Source organism: Leptonychotes weddellii, chromosome 1, assembly GCF_054177405.1.
Source record: "Leptonychotes weddellii isolate Sample4059 chromosome 1, ASM5417740v2, whole genome shotgun sequence".
Classification (NCBI taxonomy): domain Eukaryota; kingdom Metazoa; phylum Chordata; class Mammalia; order Carnivora; family Phocidae; genus Leptonychotes; species Leptonychotes weddellii.
Genome location: NC_138369.1, coordinates 4,904,827 through 4,914,988, shown reverse-complemented (window position 1 = coordinate 4,914,988; position 10,162 = coordinate 4,904,827). Strand labels below are relative to the sequence as shown.

The following is a 10,162-nucleotide window of genomic DNA, read 5'->3' as shown; positions in this document are numbered from 1 at the left end:
GAGGTGGAGTCATCTCCAAAGGCAAAAGCAGAAAGCAAGACTTGGCAGGGTCAGCAGGAGGCGCATGCCACTGAAGAAGGAACAGGAGAGAGTGGGCCTGGCCAGACTGCAAATCCGCTTCTCAGGAGCCAGAATTTGTGCTTTGAACTGAGGGCACTGGGGAGCCATGGAGGGCTTCGGTGGGGGAGGGGGCACCATCAGATGGACCAGTGTTGGGGGTCAGTCAGGAGGCCAGGGCAGAACCCAAACAGCTGGGCAGCAGGGACAGGGAGTAGGGGCTCCCCTGAGGGAAGGCGGCCCAGAAAGGCAGAGCCCTTGGGGGCAGGGAGGTTGGGGAGCAGCAGAGCCAGGGACGGCAAAGGAAGGCTTCCCAGGGGGAGACTCTTAGTTGGGTCCAGGCAGATGCCAACCAGGCCCTACCCTCTGCACCCGAAGTGCCCCCACCCACAGTGGCCTGATACTTGCCAGGCAGCAAGGCGTGACACTGGTTGTGCAGCAGGACAGCCAAGTCCCACGCATTGACCCATCACCCGGCAATGATGTGTGTCCCCACACCATTCCCATCATACAGATTTAACGTTGAGACCCCCAGCAGTTGCTGTCTCTCCTGCTCCCACAGGGTAATTCTACGCCAGCTGGCTCCCCAGGATAGGGCAGGGCCCCAGGGGAAATGTCCGAGGTTCTGCCCTGCTCCATCTTAGCGGCTGGTCTTGATGCCCTGGCTGCCCAGCATGTCAGGATTAACCCCCAGCACCTGGAAACAAGGACACCTGGGTCCTTGCAGGGCCCAGCTAGAAAGGGAATCTCTGTGATTTGCCACTGAACTCAGAACTTGAGTGAGGGAGCATGCTTGTCCACCCCCCCCCATATACATTGGCCCCCAGGAGTGGAGGTGCACTGTCCCACTGGAAGAAGGTTGATTTTCTCCTAGGACTCCAGGCTGACATCAGGGGTGAGGATAGGCAGGACTTGGTGATCTGTGTCTGACAGGAGTGTGGCTACAGGGTGGACTACAGGGACTGGGTCTAGGGGCAGAGACTGGGCTGAGGGTCCAACACGGTCCCACTCTGTCCTTCTACCTGCCCTGTTTGTGGTCCCCACAAGGCCTCCGTCATACTTGCTATAAAGCAGGAGACCCTCAGGGAGAAAAGGCCCAGGGGCTGCATTTTTGGCAGTGATACTTGGGAAGAAGGGCCTGGGTGTGGCTAGAGGGGTCCAGGGTCAGGGTGACTCAGCTGAGAGAGGAAGGACAAGGAATTCTGAAGAGAGATTGGCTTTGTTGAGGACACTTGCTGTGGGCACAGGCAAGGATGCCTGGCTCGAGGGGCTTGAGGAGGGCATCCTGAGATGGACAGAAAGGTGAGGCCCATGGGTTGGGAGGCACAACCTTGGGGAGAGGCTGCTCCTTCCCCCGCAGCACCCTCTCGGCACAGTCGGCTCCCCGGGACAAGGAATCCTTAGGCGGGGCCTGACCCAGGAGGGCCCTGTACACTACACCAGGTCTTCCTGAGGAGCCCTGGGCCCAGCTGCAGACCCACCTTCTGCATTGGAGCCTCCTCAGTGAGCGCAGCGCGCCCTGGGTTGGGTTGGGTTCAGTTGGGAGGACGCAGGAGAGAGCCAAGATCGCCCTCAGGTCTAGGCGACGCTTCCCTCCGTTTGGCACTCCCGGGGCGTGCCAGGAAAGGGGGACGTGCACTGTGAGAAGGAGGCCTCAGGAAGGGACGCCCTGCCCTCGCCGGGACCTGAAAGAGCCCTTCCCACATGTCTTTCCCCCTCCCTGCAAGAGATGCCGGCTCCCTTAGGGGAGTGTAGGAAGAGTTTCGGTCGTTCAACCACGCCAGGCACGCATCAGCTCATCCACTCGATCGTGCAATATCACTGGGTCGCTCCTCCGCCTAGCATTTCCACCATAAGTCACACAGGGAAAAGCCCAGGTTCACGCACGTGCGTGGGGGGCGCCGCGCTGGACCGCGGGGACCCAGAAGCCCCAGGTCCCACCCCAGCCCCGCCTCACGCGCCCGTTATCCTTAGTAGAGAAAAGGCACCGCTGCGTTGTGTGCGAGAGGCCTTCAGCCAGAGCTACTACCCGCTCGTGCACAGCCGCCAGCACCCGCTCGCCCAACCCCTCTCGCCGCCCCGCGGTGGACCCCCGCGGTGGACCCCCTCGGCGACCGCGAAGGCGCACAGGCTGCAGTGTCCCCGGCTTTATTGCAAACTCGGGCAGCACATGGTAGACAATACTCACACATGGGGTGGGGCCTGGGCCAGGGAGGGGGCGGGGCTCGAGGGGAAAGACCTTGGCCAGAGGCGTGGGTGGGTCGCGAGCCTGGCCCCAAATCTAGGCCTCCGGGGGCTATGTCCAATCCACCGGGAGCCAGGCTCCCGGAGGAGGGCAGGCGGGCAGTCTAAGACCGAGAGGCGTAACCGGAGGGGCGGGTCCTAAAGCAGGGAAGGGTGTCGTGGGCGGGGCTAAGGGTCTGGCTCAGTGGAAGGTCTCCACCTCCACCACCGTCCAGTCACCCTGCGGGGAAGCCACGTCGTCCGGGGAGAAGCTGGTGACCGAGGTGATGCTGGCGCGCGACTCGTCGAGGGGAGACAACAGTTCAGCCCAGCGGCCCAGTTCGGCGTCGCTGAGCGCAGTCCGGGCGCCCCCCGCGACGCCACCAGCTCCCGCGCCCCCTGGGCCGCCGCCGCCGCCGCCCGCAGCACCCTCAGCCGCAGCGAGCAGCAGCGTCCGGCTCAGCAGGTGCTGCACGACGCTCGCCTGCAGCGCCCCCAGCGGCAGCTCGCCCAGGCGCGCCGGCTTCGCGCCACGCGAGGCCGCCGCCGCCGCCCCTGCTCCAGCTACCACCTTCCCACTACCCGCGCCGGGGCCGGGGCCCGGATCCAGCGCGCCTGGGGCGGGGCTCGACGACTCGGGCCCCTCAGCCTCGTAGATGGTGCACAGGCCGTCAGCCGAGCCCGACCCGGCAGCAGGAGGCCAAGGCAGGGACGCTCCTGCGGGGTGGGACGCCAGGCCGGGCCTAAGGAGCGGGAAGCGCGGCTCCCGCCACAAGGCCCCGCCCCTTCCCTCCGTTCCGCCCCAGACCCAACTGCCCTGTCCGCGAGCTGGGAAGCCTCGCCTCCCACCCCGCCCCCCTACCACCTCCCGACCTCGCCCCTCCCACAGCTCGGCGGGGCCCAGGGGCCGCTCACCTGCGGCGCTGCGTACCGCCAGCGGCGGGGCGGGACCTCGGCTCCAGGAGGCCGGGTGGCAGGCGGCGAGCTCCGCGTCGGCGGGCGGGGAGGCCGCGGCGCCGCCCTCGGGCCCACTGTCGTAGCCGCGCAGCTCTTCTGGCGTGCTGGTGGCGCTGCTGCTGTGGCCCGCCAGGTCCGGGCCGCTCAGCGTACTGGACGGGCTGCGCGAGGGCGGTGGCGGCGGAGCCGGGGCCAGCGCTAGGGTCAGCCGTGGGCCCGGAATCGGGGCATCCGGACCTGGGGTCGGGGGGCGGCGTGGGGCCTGCAGAGGGGGTGAGTCCGGGGGAGAGGGAGGGACTTGCAGAGGGGGCAAGGTCAGGGAAGGTGGAGCCTGAGGAGGGGGCGTGGCCAGAGGAGAGGGAGGGGCCCGCAAAGGGAGAGTGGAGGCCTGCAGAGGAGGCAACGCCAGGGAAGGTGGAGCCTGAGGAGGCGTGGCCAGGGGAGAGGGCGGGGCCTGCAAAGGGAGAGTAGAAGTCTGCAGAGGAGGCAAGGCCAGGGAAGGTGGAGCCTGCGGAGAGGAGGTGGCCGGCGGAGAGGGAGGGGCCCGCGGAGAGGGTGGGGCCAGGGGAGAGGGAGGGGCCCGCGGAGAGGGTGGGGCCAGGGGAGAGGGAGGGGCCTGCGGAGGGGGTGAGGCCGGGGGAGAGGGAGGAGCCTGAAGAGGAGGCAAAGCTAGGGAAGGTGGAGCCTGGGGAGGGGGCATGGCCAAGGGAGAGCAAGAGTCATGCAGAGGGGGTGAAACCGGAGGAGAGAGTGGGGCTTGCAGAGGTGGTGGGGCCTGAACAGGGAGCACGCTCTGAGAGGGAATGGCCTGTGGAGGGGGTGTGGCCAGATACACTGGAGTTTGTTGAGGAGGCATGGTTAGGGGAGAGGGTGGGGCCTGCAGAGGCGGTGAGGCCAGAGAAGGTGGGGCCTGTATAGGGAGCCGGGTCGGAGAGGGAGTGGCCTGTGGAGGGGGTGTGGCCAGAGGAGGTGGGGTCTGTGGAGGGGGCCTGGCCAGGAGAGAAGGTGCAGCCTGCAGAGATGGTGAGGCCAAGGGATATGGAGAGCACAGAGGAGGACCCTGCAGAGAGAGGGTGGTCAGAGGACAGGGAGAAACTTGCGGAGGGTATGTGGCCAGAGATGAGTCCTGCGTGGGAGGCGTGGTCACTGTATAGGGCGTGGCCTGAAGAGGGGGAGGAGATAGGGAAGCACTGGCCAGTGGAGGGGTAGTAGTCAAAGTGGAAAGGCCCTGCAGAGGGGGTGTGGCTTGGGGAGAGGGCGGGTTCAGCAGAGATGTAGCTTGAGTAAAAGAGGCTTGTAGAGGGGCCTTGGCTGGTAGAGGGGCCGTGGCTGGTGGTCCAGGAGCCGACAGAGGAGGTGTGGCCAAGGGAGAGTGGGGAGTCAGAAGAGGGGGCAAAGCTGGAGAAGCCTGGGTTGGGGGCATAATCTGCAGAGGGGGTGACAATGATGGAGAGAATGAAGCCAGAAAAGTGGTTGTGGGAGAAGTGGATGCCTCCAAGAAGGAGGTACCCGGGTGTGTGGGTGGGGCTTGCAAAGGGGGAGTAGCCGGCGGAGAGGGGAGGGTCTGCTGAGGGAGTGGAGCAGAGGGAGGAGGGGCTAGTGGAAGGGGTGTGGCCAAAGGGCCGGTTGCGGACTGGGAAGGGGGCGTGGTCGGTGGAGAGGGAGGGAGCGTGTCAGGCAGAGGAGTGCCTGTGATATGCGGAGGCGGTGCCAGCTGTGCCGTCGAACCCGGCTGAGAGGGCGTGGCTAAAGGAGGAGAAAGACCCAGCACAGGGGTTGCGCCCTTCCTTGGGGGTGTGGACTGGGGGGTGCGCAGAGCCGGCAGCCCTTTCGACTTGGGCTGCGAGGGATGCCCCAGAGCCCGAGGTGTTCCACCCGGCGAGGCCCCGGGGCGGGAGGGGGAGGACAGAGGAGTGGCGCTGGAGCCCAAGGGGCGCGAGGCTGGCTTCTGGAGGCCTCCACCAGCGCTGGGTCGCCTCCTGGCGGCGGGGCTCGGCTCTGCGGGACCATGCTGCGGGGCACTGCTCACGGATTTCCTGGGGGCCTCGGTCGGAGGCCGCGGCCGGGCACTCGGAGCTGCCCGAGGGAGACCGACTTCAGCGCCTGCAGCCCGGGACCGACGGGAGGTGGCTGGGGAAGGGGCGCCTGGGGAGGGCCCGGAAGAGTCTGGGGACAAAGCAGAAGGCCGGAGGGTCAGAGATACTTCAGGGCTGGTCCCCTTCACTAGCCCAGGAATCCCGCTCCTCCCCAGGTCACGTACCTCTCCGTGCCCCGGCGCTCAGCGCGCTCCTTCTGGGGGTTTCTGGGGCTTTTCCTCTGGTCACGGGTTCCTCAGCTGGGGGCCGAAGCCCCTTCTGCGCAAGAGAGCCTAACCTAGGAACAGGAGTGGCCGCCCTCAGTACAGAGCTCCTTGTTTCTCCCAAGTCTACATTTTCCCATTTATGCCCTCTCTGCGGACCAATAATGGCTTTCACTCAACATGCGCCCAGTGACCTGCAAATGCTTCCACTCCCCAGTTCATGTGTAAAATTAAGTTTACAGATAGTGACACTAACCCTTGCCAAAGGGACTGGGGAGGCATTTTACCTGGTGGTCCCGCTGGCACGTCCCGGGCTAGTGATAGAGCCTGGGCCTGGGGTCTTGGCAGGGGCCCGCTCCCCTCTCCCAGCAGCTGGGGGCCTGGAGGCTGCAGGGAGAAGGCCAAGTCAAGGCGGTGCCCCCAGGAAGGAAGGGGAGGTTGGAGCCTCAGAAGGAAAGGGGGACAGGAAGATGGGGTCTGAATGGGGGAAAGAGGGTGGGGTACCTGGACTCCGGGGGCCTGTCCCAGCGCTCTGCGTTGGTCCCACCCGGGGACCAGCCTCCGGGAGAGCGGCTGCCCGGATACCCCCAGCTCGCTCGGCCAGGGGCCCCCGCCCAGCAGCTCCCGCTGCTCCCAGGACGCGGAGGGCCGCGCTGGTTACTGGGGGAGGGGGTCGAGGAGACCCTGGGGGCCTGGGGGTAGGAAGGCCGGGAGGGCGAGAAGCCGTCGTCCGCGTGGCGGCCCCTGCCCTGCCCTTGTCCCTCTTGTCCATCCCGCACCTGATGAGGAGACAGACGGATCAGCATCCCATCTCCTGCACGGCAACGCTGTCCTGGCACCTCGCTGCCCCTTCCCCAGCGTTGCCACCCATAGGCACCCAAACCTCGGCCTCGATCCACTTCCCTCCCACCCACTCACCCACCCACCCACCCGCCCAGCTGCTCAGGGTTGTCCCCTAGTCCCACCCCCACCGCCTTCCTCCAAAGCTGAAAGGCCCTGCCAGCCCCAGCCCACCCGCCTCTGCTCCCTTTCAGGACCCGAGACCCACGCCCCTACCCCTCGCCCCTTCAGGGACCCTGACCACCAGCCTCGGGGACAGGGGGGGCCGCCCCAGGCTCCAGATGAGGGGGACGGGAGCGCACGCCCGGGTCCCCTCGCCAGCCCCCCCTCCCCACCCCCCCTCCCAGCGCCCTCCCCGAGGATGCGGGCACCTGCCGGGAGGAGGAGCGGCCCCGGCGGCCGGCGATGGGGCTCGGGGAGACAAAGAGCCGCGTCCGGAGCCCGTCCCCCTCCCCCAGCCGGGCCCCCGTCCGCGCCGCCCGCTCCACCTGCTCGCGCCGCGCTCACCTCGGGCTCCGGCCGCCCGCCTCTCCACGCTGGGTTGCCTGGGGTGGGGCCGGGCGGGAGCGCCGGGGCTGCGGCGCGCGGCGGGTCGGCGAGGGGAGGGGGCTGCGGGCGGTGGCGCGGGGAGCCGGGCCCGCCCCTCGGCCGCAGACGGGGAGACGGGGGCGCGCGCGCTCGATCCAGACCCGGGAGGCGGCAGGCGGGAGCGCGCCGGGGGCGGCGGGGAGAGGCGCGGTGGAAGGAGGCGCAGCTTCTCCGCGGCTGAGCCAGAGGGCCCCAGACCCCCAGCCGCAGGGGCCTCGGGGGGAATCCCTTGGGGGTCCCGACAGGGCCTAGCCCCTTCCTCCCAACGCACACACCTGCCCCGGCCCCCAGCCCAACCACCTGGCGACCGAGGCCCGCCTGGACGCGGATAGGCTGGGCCCTGGCAACCCGGGGGCGGGACCATCGGGCCTCGTGCCCATTCAACCAATCCGGCCCTCAGGATCCCTGGTCCCTGTCCTCGCCTTCGCGACCGCGGAGGCCCGGCCCCCCAGAATCCTCGGGAGCCTCCGCCCCTCTCATATCCAAGACTTTTCCCAGACCCCAGAAAACCCCTACTTGTTTTGGGGGGGCGGACTACGGAGAGAATGCAGCCCTGGAAATTTAGGGGTAGACTCGGATTTAGGGAACAGAAGAAGAAAGGAAGGATGGGGAGGGGGAGACAGGACTGTGAGAGGTGACCCAGCCTTTTGCAGGGCAGAGCACCCCCCACTTTCCACACCTTCCTGTGTCACATGAAAAAGCGAAGTCAAGTCAGCAGAGCCCAGCTTGGGGGCGGGGGGGATGTGGATACAATATTGGGCATGGGGTGGAAGGGGTCGAAACTGGTGCATGAAGGAGCAGAGCCAATCCTGTCTGAGGCTGCCCAGCACAGCCGGCGGGAGTGGAGGTGTCATTTTGGTGACTTTACCAACTCCTGCAGGGGGTCTCAGGGGAAAGCCTTGACCAGGGACAGTGGCATGAAGGAGGCAGAAGTGTGAAGAAGGAGATGGCCATCCTCAGCTGCCCTGCACTGGCCCACTGATGCCAAGCGCCCTCCTGCACCTCTACTTATTGCTAGGCAACCTACCCCCTCTGCCGCCCCCCCCCCCCCAGTGCTTTCTGCCTCGGATACCTCCTCTCTCAGACTTAGCCACTCCCTACCCCGTCCCAAAGAACCAGCGCCCTCTGCCCCAACCCTTTCCCCATCACATGTCTGCATGTCCACACATGGGCTGTTCATTCCTTGTCTGGAACCGGGGGACTTCCATGCACAGGACAAGAAGGGGTGGCATTTGGCACCTGGCTGAACCTGTCCTGGAGGGAAGGGGGTGGGGGGATAGACTTAACTAGGGTGTGGCTGGAAGCAGGACTTTGGGTCTTCTCACCTCAGGAGTTGTGCCCACAACTGAGGGTCAGGACATGGAAGAAAGAGAGCAAGGTCAGAACTCTTCAGTAGCCATCCTTTGAATGAAAACCCCCCTCCAGCCTGGGAGAGGTGTTCCCTCACCGTTCCTCAGGACACTGCCCTCCAGATTGGATCATTCTAGGCCTCACCTCCTCCCCCCAAGTCTTCCCGAGTGTCACCTGTGTGAGCCCCTTCTGGCACAACAGCAGCCTGGTCCCCCCACCTGCCCACGCGCCCACTCATCAGCAGGGCCCTTCTGAGTGAGTCACAGCCACCCACCCAGATGCCCCCCCTCCTACCTTCTCTAGGGCTAGGTCCCTCCAAGGCTACTCTGAACCCATCCTGCACTGTATTGGGATCTGGACTCTGCCCTCTTTTAAGAACATTCCAACAACAGGGATTATACAAAACAAAGTATACCCTACGGTGGAATATTCCTCAGCAATAAAAAGCAACAAACTACCAAGACACTCAAAACAGGGACACATCTCAAAAACATTCTCCTGAATAAAAGAAGCCACGCACACACACACACACACACACACACACACACACACACCATGCACTGCCTGATTCCATTTATATAACATTCCAGAAAATGCAAGCTAATCTATAGTGACAAAAAGCAAAGCCGTGGTAGCCAGGACTGGTGGGGAGGGAGACTGTTGAACCACCCATTGTAGCCACTCTCAGATTCCTGACCCTCCGAAATCGTGGGAGACAATAAATGCGAGTGGTTTTAAGCTGCTAGGATTGGCAGTAATTACACAGCAATAGATAACTACATCACATTCACAAAACCTAAAAAGCTGGGTATTAAATAACAAGTGTTGGTGAGGATGTGAAGAAATTGGAACCGAGGTGCACTGTTGGTAGGAATACAAAATGGGATGTGGAAAACAGTATGGTGGTTTCCTCTGTGGAAAACAGTATGGCGGTTCCTCGAAAATTAAACAATTAAAGAAGTATCATATGATCCAACAATCCCACCCAAAAGAATTGAAGGCCGAAAGGAAGGAAGGAAAGAAGGAAGGAAGGGAGGGAGGAAGGAAGGAAAGAAGGAAGGAAGGGAGGGAGGAAGGGAGGAAGGAAGGAAGGAAGGAAGGAAGGAAGGAAGGAAGGAAGGAAATAAAAAGAAAGAAAAGAAAGAAAGAAAAAGAAAGAAAGAAAGAAAGAAAGAAAGAAAGAAAGAAAGGGATAAGTGCACACCCATGTTCATGGCAACATGATCCACAACGGCCAAGTGGGTGGGGGCAACGTGGAGGTGTGTCCTCCAGCATCTCCCAGAGCTCCCCAGCGGAATAGAGCCCTAGCTGCCCGTGAACCTGTTCATTTACCCTCATTCGCGTACCCTTGTTCATGCTTACTGGCCTCCTCCTTCTCCCCTCCCCGTTGCCCCACTCCAGTGCTTCCTGGGATCACCTTCCAGGTAGACCACTGGGATCCAATTCCTTGTCTCAGGGTCTGCGCTAGAGGACTGTGAACTAAGACAACACCTCAGTCATCCACCCAACCATCATTTACTGAATGCCCACGGTGTGCCAGGCACCACTGAAGTGTTGGGGACACAGTGGGGAGCAGGAGGGACATGTGCCTGGGGTCATGGGGCTTCCATCCCAGTGACCTCAGAGATTCGTATAAGTGTGCAAAGCGATGTGTATCAGGATGCTCACTCCAGGGGCGCCTCGGTGGCTCAGTCGGTTGGGGGTCTGCCTTCAGCTCAGGTCATGATCCCGGGGTCCTGGGATCGAGTCCCACATCGGGCTCCCTGCTCAGTGGGGAGTCTGCTTCTCCCTCTCCCTCTGCCCCTCCCCCCACTTGTGTGCGCGCTCTCTCTCTCTCTCTCTCTCTCT

The 10,162-nt window shown here is 63.8% G+C and overlaps 1 protein-coding gene across 1 annotated transcript; it reads right to left on the bottom strand.

Moving 5' to 3' along the window:
- Window positions 1-2,189: 2,189 nt before the first annotated feature.
- Window positions 2,190-6,960, bottom strand: PRR36 (proline rich 36). Its single transcript, XM_081811406.1, has 6 exons — window positions 6,884-6,960; window positions 6,041-6,315; window positions 5,824-5,923; window positions 5,498-5,610; window positions 3,196-5,403; window positions 2,190-2,997 (listed from the first exon to the last, which is right to left on the bottom strand). Exons 2-6 carry the CDS (start codon window positions 6,306-6,308, stop codon window positions 2,483-2,485), a joined length of 3,204 nt encoding a protein of 1,067 aa, XP_081667532.1. The 5' UTR covers window positions 6,309-6,315; window positions 6,884-6,960; the 3' UTR covers window positions 2,190-2,482.
- Between the last annotated feature and the right edge of the window lie 3,202 nt (window positions 6,961-10,162).

Bases quoted from the DNA above. Each gene is read 5' to 3' on its own strand.
- PRR36 (XM_081811406.1), bottom strand. From the start codon at position 6,308: ATGGACAAGAGGGACAAGGGCAGGGCAGGGGCCGCCACGCGGACGACG. The intron at 5,611-5,823 runs GTAAAATGCCTC...TCCTGTTCCTAG, and splicing joins CGTGCCAGCGGGACCACCAG to GTTAGGCTCTCTTGCGCAGA. The intron at 5,404-5,497 runs GTACGTGACCTG...CTTTGTCCCCAG, and splicing joins GAGCGCCGGGGCACGGAGAG to ACTCTTCCGGGCCCTCCCCA.